This window comes from Trichomycterus rosablanca, chromosome 21, assembly GCF_030014385.1.
Source record: "Trichomycterus rosablanca isolate fTriRos1 chromosome 21, fTriRos1.hap1, whole genome shotgun sequence".
In the NCBI taxonomy this organism is placed as follows: Eukaryota; Metazoa; Chordata; class Actinopteri; order Siluriformes; family Trichomycteridae; genus Trichomycterus; species Trichomycterus rosablanca.
The window spans coordinates 19,917,207-19,940,579 of NC_086008.1; the positions used below are offsets into that span (position 1 = coordinate 19,917,207).

At 41.7% G+C, this 23,373-nt stretch overlaps 1 protein-coding gene, 2 non-coding genes and 1 pseudogene across 7 annotated transcripts; 3 read left to right on the plus strand and 1 right to left on the minus strand.

The window, feature by feature from the left end:
• Positions 1–464: 464 nt before the first annotated feature.
• mlxip (MLX interacting protein) lies at positions 465–20,798 on the plus strand. 5 transcript variants are annotated; one of them, XR_010015554.1, is made up of 18 exons: positions 465–909; positions 7,478–7,584; positions 7,690–7,775; positions 7,857–7,946; positions 9,331–9,372; positions 9,967–10,216; positions 10,749–10,838; positions 11,736–11,830; positions 13,341–13,842; positions 14,439–14,533; positions 14,640–14,757; positions 15,445–15,560; positions 15,755–15,862; positions 16,492–16,619; positions 17,078–17,201; positions 17,329–17,458; positions 18,059–18,320; positions 18,403–20,798. XR_010015554.1 is itself a non-coding variant. In XM_063017681.1 (17 exons), exons 1-17 carry the CDS (start codon positions 611–613, stop codon positions 18,178–18,180), a joined length of 2,502 nt encoding a protein of 833 aa, XP_062873751.1. In that variant the 5' UTR covers positions 465–610; the 3' UTR covers positions 18,181–20,798. The 5 variants fall into 5 exon arrangements, 4 of the variants coding, with proteins under 4 accessions (XP_062873751.1, XP_062873753.1, XP_062873752.1 ...); XM_063017681.1 differs by having other exon boundaries at positions 18,059–20,798; XM_063017683.1 differs by having other exon boundaries at positions 10,039–10,216; positions 18,059–20,798.
• A 1,129-nt stretch (positions 20,799–21,927) lies between these two features.
• Positions 21,928–22,036, plus strand: LOC134335787 (5S ribosomal RNA; annotated as a pseudogene).
• A 303-nt stretch (positions 22,037–22,339) lies between these two features.
• Positions 22,340–22,422, minus strand: trnal-cag (transfer RNA leucine (anticodon CAG)). Its single transcript has one exon. It is a non-coding gene; the product is annotated as a tRNA-Leu (tRNA).
• Positions 22,423–22,600: 178 nt separating this feature from the next.
• On the plus strand, positions 22,601–22,719 carry LOC134335776 (5S ribosomal RNA). Its single transcript, XR_010015644.1, has one exon. It is a non-coding gene; the product is annotated as a 5S ribosomal RNA (ribosomal RNA).
• The last annotated feature ends 654 nt before the right edge of the window (positions 22,720–23,373 follow it).

Genomic DNA, 23,373 nt, shown 5'->3' on the forward strand with positions numbered 1-23,373 from the left:
GTAGCTTATACCATTGAAGACTTTGTAAACCATTGACTTAGTTTTTAACCATACTATGCAGCCTTCGTTGTCTCTAATGGACATTTTAAGCTGTTTATTTTGTACTAATGCTAAATGAAATCAAAAAGCTTTGCTATGTACAGTGTTAGAGAAGTGTGGCCAAGTTAAATAATCTATCAGCATGTTAAAGCATGCTATCAGAACGTTTTCTTGTCTACATAAGGGTATATTTATATATAAAATGTTATTTTGTGAGTTTAAGGTTTTAAAAAACGTATTTAATACGATACAACGTCGTGTGGTGTTTATGTGTTTGTGTGTTAGCTCGGTTCCTCACAGGACTGTAAACGTCACGTTGGGGGTAAATCGTTCAATCTGGCAACCCGAGGCAGGTCCCAGTCACAGTGCAGTTATTCCTCAGTGTGTTTATGCGGCTGTACTTATTACCTCCACAAACAGGGGGGTTTAAAGTTAGGCGGTCCGCCCCGAAATGACTGTTTTTCGGCTTCCAGAGGCGTCAGACAGCGCGCAGGCATGAAAACTCCGGAGGAAATGTTTCAGCTCGGGTGAAACTTAAGACAAAGACAAAGAAGCGAGCGCTGTAATAATAATGGCCACCCGAGCGCAGAGGAGAGAAGCTCCGCGCCCGAAGCAGGACGACGATTCCGACACCGAGGAGACTCACCTCGGGCTGAAGAAGGCGGACGGCCGGGAGCCGCAGATCATCCACAGCGGCCACTTCATGGTCTCGACTCCTCATATCGAGCATCCACCTAAGAAAGGATACGACTTCGATACTGTTAACAAGCAAACCTGTCAGACTTATCACTTCGGGAAAGCGAGCTCGTCTCACCTCTCCATCGATGCTTCTTTAACCAAACTGTTCGAGTGTATGACCCTCGCTTATAGGTGAGACACTTACACACTTGGGTATAAGAATATATCATATATATTTATATATTTTAACGTCTTATTGTATCTCATTCGTGTTAAATGAGCTTTAGTTGAAGGACCGTATTGAATTTCACTACTTCGCAGATAGTCAACATTACGTTAGCCAACATGCTAACCATAACACTCACTACCCACTGTCATGAGAAGGTTTCTAAATTTAGCTCTGGTTTATTTTTTTGCAAACAAATAAACACCCTTTTTAGTCATAAGTACGTTCATATAACTTTTAATAACACATTTTAGCTTTAACTTTGGTTTTATTCGAGCTACAAAGCTAGCCTAATCAGCCAACTTGTACTGTAAACGCAGTTCAACTCTCGTGCTCAGGTGACCAAAAGTATTTGGACACCCGAACATGAGCCTGTTGGACTCTATCTATCTATCTATCTATCTATCTATCTATCTATCTATCTATCTATCTATCTATCTATCTATCTATCTATCTATCTATCTATCTATCTATCTATCTATCTATCTATCTATCTATCTATCTACTTACTTTACTTGCTTACTTACTTACTTTACTTACTTACTTCCTTACTTACTTACTTTACTTACTTACTTTACTTACTTACTTTACTTACTTACTTTACTTGCTTTACTTTACTTACTTACTTACTTAACTTTACTTGCTTTACTTTACTTACTTTACTTTACTTACTTTACTTGCTTACTTACTTTACTTACTTACTTACTTGCTTTACTTTACTTACTTACTTACTTTACTTGCTTTACTTTACTTACTTTACTTTACTTGCTTACTTACTTACTTACTTTACTTACTTACTTTACTTACTTACTTACTTTACTTGCTTACTTACTTACTTACTTTACTTGCTTACTTACTTTACTTACTTACTTGCTTTACTTTACTTACTTACTTACTTTACTTGCTTTACTTTACTTACTTTACTTTACTTGCTTACTTACTTACTTACTTTACTTACTTACTTTACTTACTTACTTACTTTACTTGCTTACTTACTTACTTGCTTTACTTTACTTACTTTACTTGCTTTACTTGCTTACTTACTTACTTTACTTACTTGCTTTACTTACTTTACTTACTTACTTACTTTACTTTACTTGCTTACTTTACTTGCTTACTTACTTACTTACTTTACTTACTTACTTACTTTACTTGCTTACTTACTTACTTTACTTACTTGCTTTACTTTACTTACTTTACTTGCTTACTTACTTACTTTACTTACTTACTTTACTTACTTACTTACTTACTTTACTTACTTTACTTACTTACTTACTTACTTTACTTAGGATTTTAACATCATGTTCCACACAGAAGACGTAGTAACTTATTACACACGATTCACCAGTTTAATGTCAAACACAGCCACGGAGACTGTGGGAGGAAACCGGAGCTCCCGGAGGAAACCCACACAGACACGGGGAGAACATGCAAACTCGTTTACATTTTCAGCATTTAGCAGACGCCTTTATCCAAAGCGATAAAGTTACATTACAGTATACAGTCTGAGCAACTGACTGAGTTAACTGAGTTAAGGGCCTTGCTCAAGGGCCCAACAGCAGCAACCTGGCAGTGGTGGGGCTTGAACCAGCGACCTTTGGATTACTAGTCCTGTGCCATAACCACTAGGCTACAACTTGCCTGCAAACTCCAAACAGAAAGGACCCAGACCGCTTCACCTGGGAATCGAACCCAGGACCTTCTTGCTGTGAGGTGACGGTGCTACAACCACTCTTTTAAGAAGGCGCCTGAAAAGACTTTGAAGTACGTCTGTGGGAATTTGTGCCCATTTAGAAGAACGCTTTTATTCGTCATATATACATAAACAGCACAAGGAAATTCTTTCTTCGTATATCCTAGCTAGTTTGGAAGCTGGGTCAGCCGTTGTACCACGCCCCTGGAGCAGACAGGGTTAAGGGCCCGACAGTGGCTGCATGGCAGAGCTGGTATTCGAACTCTCTGAGGGCTGAGGTCAGGGGTCTGTTCAGGTCACTAGAAAGTCTTTAGACCGAGCTCTTCTTCACGTCTTTATAGAGCTTGATTTGTCCCGGAACAGGAAACGGCATTCCCTAAACTGTTGCTGCCAAGTTGGAAGCATAGTTTCTTTATATGATTGATTTATTACACCAACAGGTGCAATAGTTGTGGCTGACACACCCGAATTAAAAAAATAGAAGGCGTGTCCCATATATTCTACCTGAGTTTGGTGGACAGCCCATTCCCAAAACCATTTGTCAGGTCAGGCACCAATGTGCCAGTAGTCTCTTCATACCATTACCTGTGGACCTGGCTTTCTGAGGACCTTCCCTAAACTATTGGCAACAATCCAGAAGCACATATTTTATTAGTTTCAGGTTTGTTCCTGCGCCAGTTTGCTGCCGATCACGTAATTATTTGTGTCTTGTGTACCTGATGTCACATGGAAGCAATTTGCTTTGTGTGCAGTCCATCACTGACAGTGTAATTATCCAGTATAGAGTGCATTAAAATTAAAAAGTGCGTTGAAAATGCAACAGACACCCAAGATGATTCCTGCACTGAGGAGTCTCAGATCATCCATCAGTTCAAGTCTTTAATATCAAACACAGTCATGGACAATTTTGTATCTCAGATTCACCTCACTTGCACGTCTTTGGACTGTGGGAGGAAACCCACACGGACACGGGGAGAACATGCAAACTCCACACAGAAAGGACCCGGACCGCTCCACCCGGGAATCGAACCCAGGACCTACTTGCCGTGCGGCGACAGTGCTACCCACCGAGCCACGGTGCCGCCCTGTTCACTTCTTAGTTGATTTATTAGCATTATTAGCAATTCAATAAATAAAAATATTGACAATAAAATAGTATTGTGTGGTGTTATATCACCTACATTGATTCATTTTGTTTTTAAAATGCATTTTCCCCTAATTTACCTCCCCTAATATACCTCATGCATCATTACAGTTACCAGTTATTCATTTTATGTAAATTACAAGAAAGACTCGGTTCTAGTTTTTTCTGTTTGCTTTTGTTTTGTTTTGTACTGTTAATTATTTGTTGTATTATGCTACTGGGGCTTTAATTTCTTTCGGGATCAATAAACTATCTATCTATCTATCTCTCTCTCTCTCTCTCTCTCTCTCTCTCTCTCTCTCTCTCTCTATCTATCTAATCATCTATCTATCTATCTCTCTCTCTCTCTCTCTCTCTCTCTCTCTCTCTCTCTCTCTCTCTCTCTCTCTCTCTCTATCGTCTGTCTGTCTGTCTGTCTGTCTGTCTGTCATCTATCTATCTATCTATCTATCTATCTATCATCCATCCATCCATCCATCCATCCATCCATCCATCCATCCATCCATCTATCCATCTATCTATCTATCTATCTATCTAAACCATTGACTTAACAAAAAGCTTTGCTATGTACAGTGTGTTAGAGAAGTGTGGCCAAGTTAAATAAACTATCAGCATGTTAAAGCATACTGTCAGCACCAACCCACATGATACAGAAGGGTATATTTATATATAAAAAGTTATTTTGTGAGTTTAAGGTTTTAAAAAACGTATTTAATACGATACAACGTCGTGTGGTGTTTGTGTTAGCTCGGTTCCTCACAGGACTGTAAACGTCACGTTGGGGGTAAATCGTTCAATCTGGCAACCCGAGGCAGGTCACAGTGCAGTTATTCCTCAGTGTGTTTATGCGGCTGTACTTATTACCTCCACAAACGGGGGGTTTAAAGTTAGGCGGTCCGCCCCGAAATGACTGTTTTTCGGCTTCCATCTATCTATCTATCATCTGTCTATCTATCTATCTATCTATCTATCTATCTATCTATCTATCTATCTATCTATCTATCTATCTATCTATCTATCATCTGTCTGTCTGTCTGTCTGTCTGTCATCTGTCTGTCTGTCTGTCTGTCTATTTATCTAGTCATATCTAGTCAAATAAGAGTGCGCTCTAATTATTCACTCACTTAAAGGAATTCCCCGACTGTCTGTCTGTCTGTCTATCTATCATCTATCTATCTATCTATCTATCTATCTATCTATCTATCTATCTATCTATCTATCTATCTATCTATCTATCTATCTATCATCTATCTTTCTATCTTTCTATCTATCTATCTATCTATCTATCTATCTATCTATCTATCTATCTATCTATCATCTATCTTTCTATCTTTCTATCTATCTATCTATCTATCTATCTATCTATCTATCTATCTATCTATCTATCTATCTATCTATCTATCTATCTATCTATCATATCTAGTCAAATAAGAGTGCGCTCTAATTATTCACTCACTTACTTAAAGGAATTCCCCGACTGCACGGCTTTGCACTTTTGCAGGAATGTTGGGTCAAAACAACGTGACCCCGCGACCTCAAATAGCTTCACTCAGCTGTTTCACACACACACACACACACACACACGTTATGAAGCGAATAGCAGCCGTTTGGCGTCTCTTTTTAATTTCAGATGGCTCGGTAGCATTTTGGATTTGGCACGTTTACGCAGTCTGGATTGCTGAACCGTAGGCCTCTGCACACACAGCTGAACGATAAGGTCATGCGTAGCATAATTTATGTGCTTCTGCATTTTCTTGTTTAGCTTGCAGGCTGTACTGTTCAGGGCGTTCGCATTTTTCGAGACGGTGGCCTGTAGTGTCTTGCAGATCCTGGTTCTGGATTGAACGTTTAGGTTATTTTAACAGATCTAAAACGCGAGTACTCGATTACAGTTGCGGTGGGCGGGTGGGGGTTGTGGTGTATTTTTGTGATCTTTGTGTCGTCTCTTGTGTCACTCTCTCCAGGCCAGCTGATGTCCGGATGGGTGTGCGCGTGTACTCGACTATTTACAGCAAGCATTTAAAAGATGATTACAAAGTCAAACCAATTGTTTTCCTGTAAGAAATCTTGTAGGGTTGCGTGTGTTATTTGTTCTTTACATTTAAGACTCCCTGGGCTTGAGTAATTGACTGCCCCGCCTATTGGCTGCATATGATTCATCAGTAATGACACCTATAAATAAGGCTCTACCTAAGTCACACCCGTGAACATCGCGTCTTGGACTGTGAATCAAGACGCTCATGTTTGCCTCATGTTTACTGGTTAATCTGAACTATGAGGCGTCCTAGCAATCCTACGGCAATTCATTTAGCAATCGTTTAGTCAAGATGTCCAAGAAAGCAGCCAAAAACACGACTCTAACTGAGTCTGAGGTAACTGAGTTTGGAAAACTAACAACCGATTCTGTGGACGGAGCGGAATGGGGGTCAAAACACATATTCGAAACAGAACTTGAAGCCTCACTCCATCGCTAAATGTTCTAGGTTTACATTCAACTAATAAGGTAGCTGTGCTTTGTATCGTAGCTTCCATTTATTCTATAATTTAATTTATGAGTGTCATTTAATGACAAGGTTCGTGAAATTAAGCACATTTCTCCTTGAATTTAGTACGGCACTAATTATGATTATTGTGCCTGTTCCTATCCTAATAACTCTTAAATGTTAAGTGACGATTGTGCTTTGAGGTTGTGCAGGAGGGAGTTCGAGAGGATAGGAAGTGTTGTGAAGGCTTCACGTGCTATAGTGGAAACACATGCACAAGCGCTCTTCCTTCTAGGTCATCATGTGATGAGGTTTTCACGAGGAAGCTGGCTAGGACCAAAACTAATGCACAGATAGGGCTTGATGCACTGCACAAAAGGAACTCGAATCATGTCGTAATCTTTGTAGGAGTGAAAAAATGTGGTATAAGCTTTCCTTTTAAATAATGTAAGCTGTCACATCAAAATATAAAGACATGGTACAATAACAGAACACCTGGCTCGGTGGGTTGCACTGTCGCCTCAGAGCAAGAACATTCTGGGTCCTTTCTGTGTGGACTTTGCATGTTCTGGCGTGTCTGTGTGGGTTTCCTCCGGGAGCTCCGGTTTCCTCCCACAGTCCAAAGACTAAATGTAAATGAGGTGAACTTGTGAACTGATGAATCTTGTGTAACGAGTAACAACCTGTTCTGTCATGAATGTAACCAAAGTGTGAAACATGACGTTAAAATCCTCATAAATAAATAAATATAATTGATTTATTACTGTGTGTGTGTGCCCTGCGATGGACTGGCGCCTCGTCCAGGGTGTTACTGTGTGCCTTGCGCCCACTGAAAAGCTGAGATAGGCTCCAGCACCCCCATGACCCTAACTGGATAAGCGGTTAAGAGAGTGAGTGAGTGATTTATTACACGTCAGCAACTGTTGTGGCTGAAACACATGAATTCAGTAATTAGAAGTGGTGTCCCGATACCCTTGTCCATGTAGTGTAGGAACCCGGGGTCAACCCTAGCCTCCTGTCACCGTCCAGGGTCAATTCCCGCCCTGCTGTTATTCCACTGCAACTGGGAACCAGTAATATTTTGAAACTCTTGTATTGGTTGGGCACCATGCCAGCCAATGGAGGTGGAAAGATGGAGATCTGATAACATATTGCATCGTGCTGCATTGTTTAACCCAAACTTCATTTCTTTATCATCGTTTCTCCAACATCAGTGGGAGGTTGGTGTCGCCAAAATGGAAAAACTTCAAAGGCCTGAAGCTTCTATGGAGGGACAAGATTCGCCTCAACAACGCTATCTGGAGGGCGTGGTACATTCAGTGTAAGGGCAAGTGACCACACTTAGGCACATTTATCTTTGTTATTATTATTTTTTTATTATTATTATTATTATGTTTGTCTGAGTGTTGCCTTCTTTCTTATACAGATGTGGAGAAGAGAGAGAACCCGGTCTGCCATTTTGTCACCCCTCTGGACGGCAACATGGACTCAGGGGTCCACAGACCTACCGAGGTAACCTCAAAGGATTTTTTTATTTACTTTGAGAGCTACAATAATCCCAGCACTCGGTAATATTTCCCTGTTTTTATCCAGGCGATTGCTACGGAGGGGAAGTACTGGAAGAGAAGAATTGAAATAGTACTCAGAGAGTACCACAAATGGAGGACGTACTTCAAAAAAAGGGTATGCTGGCTTGAAAACCTGGTGATCTCTCCACACAGACGCATTTTAGGTCGTCCTACACTCCCGAGAAGAGGGCGTGTCTAAGTCCTTAGATATTTTAAAATGCTCCTACTGAGGCGCCTTAATTCTGAGCGATGTTCTGACTGAATAACGAGGGAGCGTCCGACGCTTCGTTAGCCGTGAGAGTGAAGGCAATCGCAGCATTCGGTGCGACACGACTTTTCTCACCAAAAAAAAGACACATATGGCAGACGAATGCGGCGCAACCAACAGAGTTCTTTTCAAAAGAATGAATTCTAATTGATTTTTAATGTGTATAAAGGTGCACAGGTGGAATTTATTTGTAAATTCGGGCTCGTCAGGGACAGTTTAACCGTTTTTGGTACACGGAGGGAGACGTTCGCTGGCGCGCTAGCGAGTTCTGCTGCCTCAGCCCGTCGGTTTGAATAATCTGAGGCTAACTGTCTTAGCTTAGTAAGCAAAAACTGTGGTGATGTAATAACCTGCCTTATAAGCTCGATGTCTTATACGAATCTGCTCTACTTAGGCGGCAAGGCAGCTCACTAGGTTTTAGACAGACACCATGTGACCAAAAATATGTGGAAACTGCCTGTTGGGACTTAAAAAAAAAAAAAATTATCTGTGGGTGTTATTATGGAGTTGTCGCTCCCCCGACCTTGCCTAGTGGCTAGAACAGCCTACAGCAGGGCCAGAGCTAGGGTGGGGCATTTCTCACTGCCCCAGTGGGGCTTGAACCGGCAACCTTCTGTTTACTAGTCCAGTACCTTAACCACTGAGCTATCACTAGCCCCCACTATTATAAGTAGTGTTCACTTTTAGTCTTAGTAACGGCGTGTGTGCGCAGGTTATATCAGCATTACAATGTGTTTAATACGCCGCTGTCTGAGTAGTGCAGTGGTTAGAGCGCATCTCGCACATTTTTCCACCCTAGGTTCGAATCTGGCTCAGGGCGAAACTAAAGTAAAACATGCCGGGCCGGTGCTATGGGGCGCTGGGGTGGATTTTCTCACTGCCCCCCCCAATCAACGCAGTCCAGAACCGGGGCTGGCCTACAGTCTTGGTTTTTGGGACGGCTTTTGGATGAGAAGGCCTGTTTTCAATTAACGTTTTACTTTGTTCCACATTAATTCTATGAATGTCTCTTTTTTTTGGCCATATTGTGTATTAATAATGTAATTAATATAATTACTATTGGATGAAACGACACAATTATTCATTCAAACTTTTTATTAAAGACAAAGACTACATACACCCAATATATTAAAAGAAATCCTCGATCAAGATAATACAGAAATAAACTTTAAAATGTGACCCCAAACTTCAGTGCCTCTCACCTCCGGTTTTAATCTGTTAAATTCTTCAGTTACAGAAGCACAAAGATGAGGATCTGTCCAGCCTCCTCAAGGTGAGTTCATGAATATCATGTGATGTGGAGCTTTACTGAGTTGCAATGCAGCGTTTATGGAAATGCGTGCTCACGTGTGCAGATTTTCACCATGCAACACAGTTAACACGGTTTGTTTTAACTGTTGTGACAGTTAGTATAGTGTCGTTATGTATGTACATTGTTACGTCGATCCGCTTACACAGATCGGCGCTCTTGGTCTGTGTAGGACGAGGCCTGAAACTACTGTAGGGCTTGAAAGTACTTCGGTAAACTGTTGTCATTTAACACAGTCCACCGCTGCGTCAATAAATGCAGCATGCAGGAATAGTCCTTGGTTATTTCAGCAAGATGATACCAGGCCTTATTCTGCATGTGCTACAACCGTGTGACTTTGTAGACACAGAGTGCGTGTGCTTGACTAGCCTGCCTGTAATCCAGATCTGTCTCCTATAGAAATGTTTGGCGCTGCATGAAGAGGAGAATCAGAAATGTGTGTTGCAGGCGTCAAATTTTATTAATATATATGTGTATGCATAAGTAGTGTGTGTGTGTGTGTGTGTGTGTGTACTAACCTCGCCCGGCCTGTTGCATTCTTTTTTGCCCTCCCAAAAGGGGGCAGAGGAGCAGCTCTTGCTCTTCGGCGAAGTGCATCCCGACACACTGTGTCGTATGCCCTTCCGTCAGGACGAGGAGGCGGCCGGAGGCGCCTGGCGCAACATCCGCAAGAGCTTCGACTCGCCCACGCCCATGGAGATGGACCCCATATTCGACATGGACGTGCTCATGTCCGAGTTCTCCGACACGCTGTTCTCCACGCTGTCCTCCCACCAGCCCGTGGCGTGGCCCAATCCCAGGGAGATCGGTAAGAGACGGTTTATAGTGCACGGTGGAACACTGTACCTCAGACTCACTGGAAATAGTGTCACGTTATTCTCGAGCAATCAGGACGCGGAATAACGCAGATATGCTAAAATAACGACGATAAAACAGCGCGGTTAGAACCTCAGTAAACCAATCAGATTGTGTGGTCAGACCTGCCTGCTGTATAAATATATTTCTGATATATATGAGTGCTATCCACCACGCCAGTGTCTTATTGAAACTACTAATTGACACATAGGCGAGGTGGGTAGCACTGTCGCCTCTTAGCAAGAAGGTCCTGGGTTCGATTCCCAGGTGGAGCGGTCCGGGTCCTTTCTGTGTGGTTTGCATGTTCTCCCTGTATCTGTGTGGGTTTCCTCAGTGAGCTCCGGTTTCCTCCCACAGTCCAAAATTGTCCATGATTGTGTTTGACACTAATATGTCTTATTGTAGTATTTTTTTAGGCTGAGTGAGTGCGTGTTGTGTTTGTCAGTCTGTTCCGGACAGAAACTGATTCTTCCTAATGTTCTCAGCACACGCAGGTAACGCCGATATGATCCAGCCCGGTCTCATCCCGCTGCAGCCTAACCTGGACTTCATGGACACATTTGAGCCTCTTCAAGGTTAAATCTTCTTCTTATCCTTCTTATTCACACCCTGGGCTGCACTGTTTTCTTTTTTCATGCCTGGATTGCTGATTGCTTGGTACTGACTGGCAAAAAACACATTCCACAGTTCATCCAAGCCAAATACCAGTGTTAAAAATCTAATGTGTGAAACAAATCCATCCAAATAATCTAAGGGTCTGTCTGAAAATCTAGTGAGCTGCCTTGCTGCCTGCTGCCTACCTGGGTAGCTGCCTCAGTAGAGAGGATTCTAATAACACACCGAACTTATAAGACAGATTAATTAGACGTCTGTATAGAGAGCGCTGGTTTTCAGACAGACCCTGTATGTCCAAAAATATATGTATGGACACCTGACCATGAGCTTTTTTTGTAAAACTTCCCTCATTGTTTGAGGCTATAACAGCCTCCACTCCACTTGGAAAGCTTTACACAATATTTTGGAGTGTGTTGAAACTGTGTGCATATTCATTCAAAAGAGAAATCGTGAGGTTGTACAGTGAAGGTCCATGTTTCTGAGTTTCTGAGCAGCTCACCTTGTCGAACCTTTCTCGTGCGGGTTTGACTGAAGGGGCACAAATTCCCACAGACGCACAGAGGAGTGGCTGCAAAAAGACCAGTCCATATTAATGCCCAATGGTTTTTGAATGGCATCTCTAAAAAGCTTATGGTCAGGTGTCTACATACTTTTGGCTGTAGGATATATAGTTTATTTCAGAGCCGTGCATTAATGTTTTGTTGACCTGCTTGTTTTTTTTTTACTAAATATCCCACTAGCTTCACATTAACCAAACTAGGAACAGATTCCACATCAGTCGTTTAATCAGACGGTTACAGGTGTGTTTTAGTTTTGCATTCACACTGAATCCTTCCTTGTTTTCTCCTCCTAATCAGATCTGTTTCACACCCTGCGTCTGCCAATCTACCCCCCAATCTCACCCACTGCCCCAACCACCACTCCCTTATCCAGCAGCAGCACCCCGACACAGGTACCACGCCGCCTCCCAGATCCACACACCCCTACCACATTTACAACTTTTAAATCTTTCACCCACTGAAGGGTTTGTTTTTGGTTCTTTGTTATGTGATACACAGTGCAGTAAATATATTTGCATCCTGTCAAGATTCGTTCTGTTTTCAAACAAAATTTAATACAAGACAATGACGATCTACAGTTTTTTTAGTGTGTATGAAAACTGGGGGCACTACACGTGAAATTAAGTTGGAAGGCAGGTAAAGAAATCGTTTCATGCAAAACAGTTCTGCTGGTTTTAGACTATAATGCAATAATTGGTTGAATTTTGCTGCTCTAGACAAAATCGCACACAGTAACAGATTTTCTTTGGTCGTGAGGTAAAATCAGTGGTCTTAAAACTCTTGTGACCTGCCTACCGGGGGCCAATTTAGCACAACTTTGATCTAAGACAACTAACAACTAGTAAAAAAACAACAAAAATAAAGATGTTAAAGTTAAAAATGCAGACGCTTCTTCTTTTCTACGTTTATATTGTTAAAAAAATAATAACAATAATAATAATCATAATAACAATTGTAATAATAACAGTAATAATTTTATAACAGTAATAACAACAGTAAAAATAATAATAACAGTAGTACTAATAATAATAATAACAGTTGTAATAATAATTATAGCAACAGTAATAATAATGATAATAAATAATATATTATTAATATATTGTTAAATGACATTATTGTATAATTAAAATACCTATTATGATTAATAATAATAATAATAATAACTGACTAATAATAATAATACAAAAATTAAAATACCAGTAATAACAGTAAAAACAATAACAGTAATAATAATAATAATAATAGCAATAATAATAATAATAATAATAAAATATTATTAATATATTATCATGATACATTATTATATAATAATAATATTTATGATGTTTAATAATAATAACATATCATTATTATATAATATTATTATTATTATACACAGACAGATTTTTTAGTTCAGTGGTGGAGTCCATCAAAAGCTCGATTTGAGTTTACTGGGTTACTATTTATCAAATAAATGCTAATAAATTAAATAAATTAATTTTGCAATTAAGAAACTCATTTTAATGTGTATTAAAAACGTATTAAATCCATTTGAATTGATTTGCCTTCCACTATTCAATTTTGTCAGCTCAGAATCCAGTCTGGATGTACCGTAGTAGCAACATATATGTATGTAATGGATAAATAAATCTGGCTCTCCTCGGTCAGGGTGGGGGTGGTGCAAGTGGCAAAGGAGTTACAGTCAAGAACTGGAAACATCTTGAATGGAAAAAGGGGAAAATGGAAACAGAACTATACCCAATAACTGAACCACAATAGTTACACTGTAGTTACTACTGATTGTTGCAGTACTAGCTCACTGGGTAAGGTACTGTACTAGTAGTATGAGTTTTGCTGGCTTCAGTTTCAGTTTTAATTCACTTCAGATTTGTTTCTTGTGCTTGACTCTTTACCTCTTTACAGACGTCCATACTGTCTGCCATCAACCTGCCCACAGAACTGTCCATGCCCTTGATAACGAACCCGCCCTCAATTTCGAATCAGGATGGCATGAACGCCGTGGGCGCCCCCTACCAGCAGGACTACATGCCTCTTTTTACAGAACAAATAGCTCCCTCCACCCTCTCGCCCCCGGTCATGCCGCCCCCGGCCGCTCTGCCCCCTGCGGTTCCTCACTCCCTGCGCTCTCAGGCCGTCGCCACTGTTCCCGGAAGTCCAGCTTCCCCAGCACAGTCTGCCCCATCCGCGGTGACCGCCAACACCGCCGCCAACCACAGGTCAACATTTGCACTTTTGCCCAGGCCTCCTCTTCAGGATCAGACTCTGCCTGCTGCTGCTCTGCCCCCACAGCCTCAGAACTTTGCCCTGCCACGACCCATCCAGCCCGCCGGCGCTGCTAAGAAGAGCCGCCACGTGCCCATCGTTCCTGCCAGCCCGGTTCCGTCACCTCGGCTCATACTGACTGGCAAGTGCCGCTCTCAATGTCTAAATCATACATATACACTATATGGACAAAAGTATATGGGACACCCCATTTAATTATTGAATCTACATGTTTCAGCCACAAAAACAGGTGTATTAATTATATAAAAGAAAATGATTTGCTTCCAACTTTGCAACAGCAGTTTAGGGAAGGCCCCTTCTTGTTCCAGCATGACTGTGTCCCTGTGCACAAAGCAAGGCTGTGCTGTCATGATGACATTTTCTTTTAGTAAGCAGACCTTGGATATAATCAGACCAGAGCACGTCTGTAAAACAGACACTGTTCCTGGGATGCTGGTAGCCTAGTGGTAGAGCTTTGGGCTATCAGTTGGAATGTTGTGGGTTTGAATCTTGTGCAAGGCCCCGAACCTAAAACCCTAAACTGACCCTGTGCTCTAACCCCAGCTTCCAAACGTCTGTATTCCAAGGTCTCTATACTGCTAGTGTAGGCACCTTGTTACTTCAGTCACCTCTAATTGTGTCTGTAAAGCGCTTGACCAGGTGTGCTAGTGTATTAGATTGCTGTGCCACCTGACCGGCCAAATCCTAATAAGGTTTGTCTTTACTTCCTTCCTCCAGGACCTACTGGTGCCGTTCTCGTCACTCCATCCTCTCTCAAAACCGACGCGGCTTCCACCACCGGCGTCGTCATCACCTCGGCTGGTATTCCTTGTGTAAGCGGCCCAAACGAATAACAGCATGAACAGAAGATGTATTAATCACGGTATTAATTCCTAATGGAAATTTGTTTGATGTCTGATGTTGTTTTTGCGTTTACAGGGGTCTGGCTTTCACATTCTACCCCAGACGCAGAAATCTCCTCAGCACATCGTGCCCAAAGAGGAAACCGGCTTAAATGCAGCCGGCTGTAAGAGCTCGGGACCGTCGCCTTGCACAGGTGGGATCCATTCTCCTCAAACAAAGCCTGAACTTTATGAACAGCTCAATTTGTGGGTCAAAATCTACAGACTGTAACTGTAACTGGATGGAATGAGAACTTTCCATCCATCAATGAGTCCCCACAGGACCAGTACCTACTAGAGATTATTTAAAATGTATTCATTCATTGTCTGTTTTGCCACCACTTGATCCTGATCTTGTGCCAGTCCATCACATGGCACACACTCGCACAACCACACACTCACACACTCCGGTGGGAGGAAACCGGAGCTCCCAAAGGAAACCAACACAGACACGGGGAGAACATGCAAACTCCACACAGAAAGGACCCGGACCGCCCCGCCTGGTAATTGAGCCCAGGACCTTCTTGCTGTGAGCCACCGAGCTACCCTGTCAGAAAAAAAAAGAATATATTGTAAAAGCTTGGGTCCATAATGACCCAATGCTTTGTAAGGCCTGTTATCATTATTATTACTACTACATATCAGTACTGGTAGTGGTTTATCCAACCAATAGAATGGTTAGTCATCTGTTAAATAGGCCTAGTTTAGTCTATGAGAAAGAAAAGCTACATTTCTAAACCATGTTGTGCTGACAGTCTTGTATCATTTACATTTTGGATAACAAATTTAAAAGCTTGGAGCGTTTTCTAAACCAGTTTCTTTTCCCCTTTGTTCCGTCACAGCCCTGGATGGACGAACCTCTAGCCAAGGGTCACCTTTAGGGGCGGAGCAGGTACCCAGCCCTCAGTCCCCACTCAGCTCCTGCAGCACAGGTCTGGTCAAGAATGAGCCCAGCCAGGTAGATTTTACATTTCCTTTTATGGGACTCAAAATTCAGCGGATTGACTTCGCATGGCAAATCTAGTGCACTCGTGGTCGAGACCTGTTTAGAACCGCCTCTGGCTTTAGAGAATTCAAAATTCAGAAATCTCGATGCTTTAGTCCCCGTTTATCTGACTGACGTGCATCAGAACGTGTCTGTTTGTCTTTTAGACTCGTCGAGTGAAGCACAAATCGGCCGAGCAGAAGAGGCGATTCAACATCAACGTCGGCTTCAAGACGCTGTGCAGCCTGGTTCCCACCCTCAAGTCCCAGTCAAATGTAAAAACAAACAACCCTAATCACTTAATATCACTTATAGGGCAGTGATAGCTCAGTGGTTAAGGTACTGGACTAGTAATCTAAAAGTTGCCGGTTCAAGCCCCACCACTGCCAAGTTGCCACTGTTGGGCCCCTGAGCAAGGCCCTTAACCCTCAATTGCTCAAAAAGATTGTGTTCAGTCATAACTGTAAGTCGCTTTGGATAAAAAGCGTCTGCTAAATGCTGAAAATGTAAATGTAAATGTTATAGGGAGGGATGTGTGTAATAACACTACCATATCTAGCACTCAAGGGCATTATGGGTATCGGCCAGGTATGTACATGTTAAATAACGTTGGATGGACTATCTCACTAGAGATACCCTGAGTAGTGTCCTACTGACCTTCATTTCATCTTATCTTATGCGTATGCTCACATCTTATCCTTATGATCCATCCCAGACAGCCAGACAGACCAGAGGAGGGCGAGAGTACGCCATAACAATGCAGGTGGCTTTAAAATAGGATGTGCAACAAGCTCCTGGCTACGATTTGACATCATTTTGACTGAACAATAGATGTTTGCGAAGTCATTGTGAGCCTGTAGCTCTTGTTTTGAACCTTTTATCGCTTTTGTTGTTGTATTGCCAGATAAGCAATGCGACGACCCTTCAGAAGACGGTGGAGTACATCGGAAAGCTGCAGCAGGAGAGGCACCAGATCCAGGAGGAGACGAGGAGACTGCGGGAGGAAATCGAGGAGCTTAACGCGTCCATAAAGTCAGTATATCAGCAGACATTATTTATCATGAGGCCTGTTCATGACTGACCCTCTCTCTGTGATTGCATTTCTGGAATCTACAGTGCCCCGAGACATTAAACACATTACATATTTACTGTTTTTCTACAAACTCGGCCTGGTGGTACTTCACTGTAGCCTGAAAAACCCGTCCGAAATACAGCATGTGGCCCCGTATTCCTCATAACTGCTGCAGTCACGACCTCTGCTGGCTGATCAATTGCGCCTGCACAGAGACGGGGGATAACGGAGATCTGTGCTTGGCTCTCCACGCGCGATACGGCTCTCTATATGGTACAAGTACAAGGGCAAAGTCTGTGGGCGTGGCTATACATGTTCCACACTGCAAAGCTTGCTTTACCAAACCAGGCGAATCGTGTGTGCATAGCTGGATTGAATATAGACTGCTAACAGATTGTCCTTTGTCTTCTCTGTACAGTTCATGCCAGGAACAGCTTCCAGCCACGGGGGTGCCCATCACGCGCCACCGCTTCGATCACATGAAGGAGAAGTTTGATGAATATGTGAAGAACCGAACTCTGCAGAACTGGAAGTTTTGGATTGTATCCTTCTCGCCGTCTGCTTTTAACGTTTTACCTTAAACTAGAATGTTCTGGAAGGTTGCCACCTGACTGGTCAAGGTCCATTACTCTCTTAGAAAACCCCTTTTCTTTAACTATGATCCAACAGTTCAGTATCATCATCAAGCCTCTGTTCGAGTCCTTCAACGGTAACGTGTCCACCACCAACACAAAAGAGCTGTGTGAGACGACCATGCAGTGGCTGGACCGCGACTGCACGCTGCCCGTCCTCAGACCCAGTACGTTTCCTCACTTCTCATGGTCAAAAGTATGTGGACGCTCCTTTTTATTACTGACCTCTGGTGATATGATCCACACTTACTGCTAAGAGCATGACCGAGACTTCCAAGTACTACCCTGCCCCCCCTAATTCTCCAGAACCCAATTGAGCATCTGTGGGAGCACCTCGATGCTCGTGTTCGCTCTATGGATGCCCCCCCCACGCCCCCTCCAGCAGCTGTGGGATGCACTGCAGTCAGCATGGCTCCAGGTACCTGTGAGGACCTTATAGAGTCGCTCCCAGCCCGTCTAGCTGCTGTCCGTGCTGCACACGGCGGTTATTCTGGATATTAGCTGGTGCTCATAATCATGTGACTCGACACTGTATGTAATATGACTCGTCAAAACCTTGTGAACAGTCTTTCTAGTCTTCCAACTTTTATTTTAATGCCCCTGGTTTTGGAGTGGAATATCCAACAAGCTCAATGTCAGGTGTCCACATACTTTTGACCATATATAGTAGTACGGTGTGGTGCTATAAAATGTTTAACCTGCTCTAAGTGGTTGTCTCTCTCTCTCTCTCTCTCTCTCTCTCTCTCTCTCTCTCACAAACTGAACAGTGGTTTTAAGGACGCTGCGGCAGCTCAGCACCAGCACCTCCATCCTGACCGACCCCACACTCCTTCCAGAAGAAGCTAGAAAAGCCGCTCTGAACACAGCACAGCACTCCACCAAGTCATAGCTCCTCGTTCTTTCTGTGTCATGGCTGCATGAGGACTGTTCATGAGAAATTCTGTCAGCTCAGGAAAGCTGGAGAGGGCTCGTGATGCCGTACTGTGCCTTCATTAGGTCTGTGTGTGACTGTGCTAATTCTATAGTCAGGTAAATGTTGGGGGGGGTAATATTTGGGACGCAGCTTTTAGTTTTTTTACAGTGTTGAGACTTTCTGGACTTGTTTTTAAAGGGAGTTTATAGGTCTCACAGAGCCTGGGCGCTCAGGTGACGCAGCACCACACGAGACACGATGGCCTCTGCTGACTGGTCGAGGCTCATTCAGAGGTCCCGTCTCTGGCAGGTGAATAGAAGTGGGCGGCGACTGCACGCACATCTGAGGGACGCCTCCCTTCAGGCAGGGTGGGGGTCTGCAGCGGCTGAGAAAGTTACAGTCAGAATAAAATAAAGTACAAAGCTTAGTGACGTTCAAAAAGGAAGCAAAGGGAAGTGTATTCTGGCTAGAGCTTTTAACCAATTACCGCCGGTCATTAGTCTCCAGTTAACATTTACATTTCCGGCATTTAGCAGACACTTACAGTACTGTGACAGTTTACAGTCTAAGCAATTGAGGGTTAAGGGCCTTGCTCAAGGACCCAACAGTGGCAACCTGGCAGTGGAGGGGCTTAAACTGGCTGCACTAGGTCAAAATATTTATGTCGTTTCCTTTTTTGTGGTCTTATTTTAAAGGAGAAAAAGTATATCCAAGTTTTTTTTTTTTTATTCATATCACTATGCTGTCATCACTTTGGGATGGTTGGCTGCTTAAATGGGTCAATTTTCTCCAGTGCCCTCTGTCTCAGATTCCAGTCAAAAAGGAAAATCAGCCAAAATTTGGAGTTAAAAAAGAACATTTTCTAAACATTGAAAACCAAAATGTAAAATAGTTTTTAAAAATTGGAACTTAGGGCGCCCAGCTGGTGCAGTGGGATATTACGCAAGCGCACCAGCGCTGAGATTCTGAACTTCTCGGTTTGAAACTCGGCGCTTGACTGGGCGCCATCTAGCGGGCATAATTGGCAGTGCCTGCAGGGAGGGATGACCGGAATATGTAGGTACACTGTGTAAGGACCCTGATTAGCAGATAGAGGCGCCTGTGCAGAATGCAGGGGTGGAAAAGTGTTCCGTTGAGGACTGCGCACGGGTCGGAGGAGGCGTGAGCAGCAATATACACACCTCGACTGCAATCAGGGATCCCCCAGCAGCGGAAGAAAAATTAACTACGATAAATTGGGAGAAAATGCTTAAATAAAATGTAAAAAAAATTGACTTATTTCTCAAAAAGTAAAAAAAAAAGCTAATGCAAAGTCGTGGTTTGAAATAAACAACCACTTATCAGATATGTAGACATTAAGTCAAATCAAATCAAATTTTTAATCATCTTTACTCAAAAGTTACTCAAAATGTTAATGTCTGATTTTAATGACATTTTTATTTTAACGTAACCAACAACGTTTTAATATAAAAGTACAATAAATCATTTTTAATGATGAAAAGTTCCTGTTTGAGAGCAAGCGCACAACATTCAGCGTAACGAGACGATCAGATTTCTGGCTCTGTGTAAGTGTGTGTATGTGTGTATCATAAGCCAGCCTGTTTTGAACTTGGCCGTGTCTCCGGTGCCACCTGTCTCACCAGGCACACAACAGATACAGACGTCTGTGTCTCAGGGACAAATCGACTCGCCTTTGCTCAAGCTCTCCTCAATAGTTCTTTAGCTATTTGTAATGAATGAAAATGATCTTTTTTAACTGACGGGATTGATCGAACAATGAGACACATGGTGGTTATCAGTTTATTAGTGAATTATTAACACCTCTCATCTTTTGTTGACTTGACTTTAAAGGACAAACCAAAGGAGAATCATTTCTGCATCTTATCCTGTGATGACTTCACATTATATTTATCTTACATTTATTAATTTAGTAGAGTTTTCCATAATAGAGAAGCTCATCTCCAAGCTGTTTAAGGCCGGGTTCGAGATCTTACGGACGCTCTGTAATTTGTCTTCCACTCTTTCGCTCAGAAATTTAACCCCCGAGCTTCCACAATCACAAGTATTTGTTTGCACTACATTAATACGTTCGGGAAACACTCGTGTGTTCACGTCCCTTCAGGTTTTAGCAGAAACTGGGTGCTGTTTGTTTAACACTTCGAACACTCTTCGAAAAGTCTTCCAGCTTTGATTTCTTTTCTAGGCTCCAGCACCGCGGTGTCTTAGCCTTTCTGTAGCTTTTACAGCACCGACTGTGTGGGAATAATTCGGGCGAGTTTGCTTTTGCACTTGAGCCTTTTCTACAGCGAGGTCATGAGTAACCCTGCTGGAATCGTACGTGTAAATCTGGATGTGTTGTATTAGTGCAGTTCAGCACAGTTTTAAAATGATGTTTAAACTGTATGACTTGTGATGAACAACATTTAATTCTGTTTGCCTCTCAGGTGTCTTTTACACTAGCCGAACTACCAGTTTAGCAGATTGGTGAATTTCTATACTTGTATTAGTCTAAAAATTTATTAGTCTGATGTCTGAAGTACTTTGTTTGCATGTTCGTTTATTTGCATGTATATAAAGACCTTTCCCACCAAAAACTGACTTTCACTTTTGTCTTGTAATGAATTACTATGGGTCACGAATTTCCACAGTTTAAAGAAAACGTTTTAATGCAAAATTGCAAGACATTTAGGCATTTTGCCGCCTACAGTCTATAACATCATTGAATGATTCATAGAATCTTGGGGAATATTTTTTTTTGTCAGTCGGCTGTAATTGCAATATAGGTTGTCACCCATATATTCAGATGAGCTCATAATACCCCCCCTCCAATATATAAAGTATAAATTAACGTGTTCAGTTCATTGCTACGTCCTTGTTTGTCAGTAAACTGACAGTGGCTGTGTATTTTAGTGCAAATTATGAATTCATCATGCAAAGTGGAAGCCTTTCATCAAAGTCCAAAGACTTCTCCATGCTCAAGATCATTTAACCCTTTGATGGTCTTACTTTTAGTCTAAATACTTGGGTAAAAATAAGCTGTATTTAAATAATCTTGTTTGGGCCGTATCAACCCCTTGGTCGACATGTTAAACTCAAGAATATTGGTAGATGGTTTTAAGAAAACAGTTATTCTAACATCTCAACTTAATAAGAACTAACATTATTGTTTTGCTGAGACCATTAAAGGGTTAAAAGGAGAAGTATTGTAAAAGTGGTAAGCAAGCTCCTGTTCTGACTTGCTCAGCTCTTGTTGCAGCCTTGAAATGTAGAATTTATGTAACTACTGTATATTAAACAATGACAATTATTTTAAAATAATAAGAAATGGTTAAAGTGATCAGATAAAGAAACTATATCTTGTTTTTCCTGTTAAACAGAGTAGTACCAGAGGTGTGGGTACCATGCACAGGAATTGGTGTTGGTGTTATAAAAGGAAAGGAGCCTCCACTGTCCCAAGTTTTTTGAAACGCCATAAAATGTGGACTTTTGTGGTACATATGAAAGAAAACGTCGAATATACGGCAGTAGATTTGTTGTAATATGAAGGGTGTGGAGGTGAATTATTTAAACAGAATGGAGGTGAATACGGATTAGCAGCCGAGTGTTGTGTGTTCTTGTCACGTTTCGACAATCACAATGTTATGTTTGTTTTTAAATATTAAGTTAATGGCGTTTAGATAAGAAAAACACTCTATAAAAGCGAGGTGATGTGAAGCGTCTCTCGTTTACGGCCACACCACCCTGAACACGCCCGATCTCGGAAGCTAAGCAGGGTCGGGCCTGGTTAGTACTTGGATGGGAGACCGCCTGGGAATACCAGGTGCTGGAAGCTTTTATCCACACACACCTTTTAAACATCATGCTAAACAATTCGTACCATGTTTTTTACCTAAGCAAATACGTAAAGAAAAGGTCCAGCTAACACTTCATTTATCAAGAGAGAAAAGCACAGATCCATCCTGGCTGTACTTTAAGAAACAATAATAAATATACCAAAACACATACCAGTCAATAACTTGTTTAACTGCGTTGGAAATTTAAATGTTTCCCTGGGATGCATTTAATATTAGATAGATAGATAGACAGACAGACAGGTGGATGCTTCATTCTATGGGAAATTATTAAAAAGAGTTACTGTCAGAAGTGGGATTCGAACCCACGCCTCCAGGGGAGACTGCGACCTGAACGCAGCGCCTTAGACCGCTCGGCCATCCTGACATGGAAATGCGTAAACACTAGCACAACTAAAAAAGTAATGATATTCTTTAACATGAAACTATGTACTGTTCAAAAGTATATAGACACCCCCCACATCTAGAAAGAAAAACACGCTATATGATACAGAGAAAAACACTCATCAGTATCTATAAAAGCGAGGTGATATAAACCTTCTCTCGTTTACGGCCACACCACCCTGAACACGCCCGATCTCGTCCGATCTCGGAAGCTAAGCAGGGTCGGGCCTGGTTAGTACTTGGATGGGAGACCGCCTGGGAATACCAGGTGCTGGAAGCTTTTATCCACACACACCTTTTCAACATCATGCTAAACAATTCGTATTATCTTTTTTACTTCAACAAACTTAAAACAAATAGATAAAGAAAAAGGGTCAGTTATTTAATTCATAAAGCCAGGAAAACAACAATCCATCTTTTTCTTTATGTATTATCTTAATAATGACAAAATAATGATATTAATAATAATAATAATAATACATTAACATTTTCGGCATTTATTTAAAGTGACTTACATAACACAGTCTAAGCAATTAAGGGTTAAGGGCCTTGCTCAAGGGCCCAACAGTGGCAACCTGGCAGTAGTGGGGCTTGAAACAGCAACCTTTGAATTACTAGTCCAGTACCATAATCACTAGGACACAACTGTCCCCAATAATATGATACTACTACTACTACACTACTACAACTACTAAAAATAATAATAATAATAATAATAATAATAATAATAATAATAATAATAATTGTTATAATATAATTCTATGTTTTGGATTTTCAGATGTGCCAGCATTTGTACAGGGATACTGTATACATTTGTATTACATTTCTAATTAATTTTTCTTTATAATATTGATAATAAAGTTTTAAGTTTTTACATGTATATAGAATCATACTGTACATTTTTATTTTTATTGCTTGTTTTTGTTAGTGAATG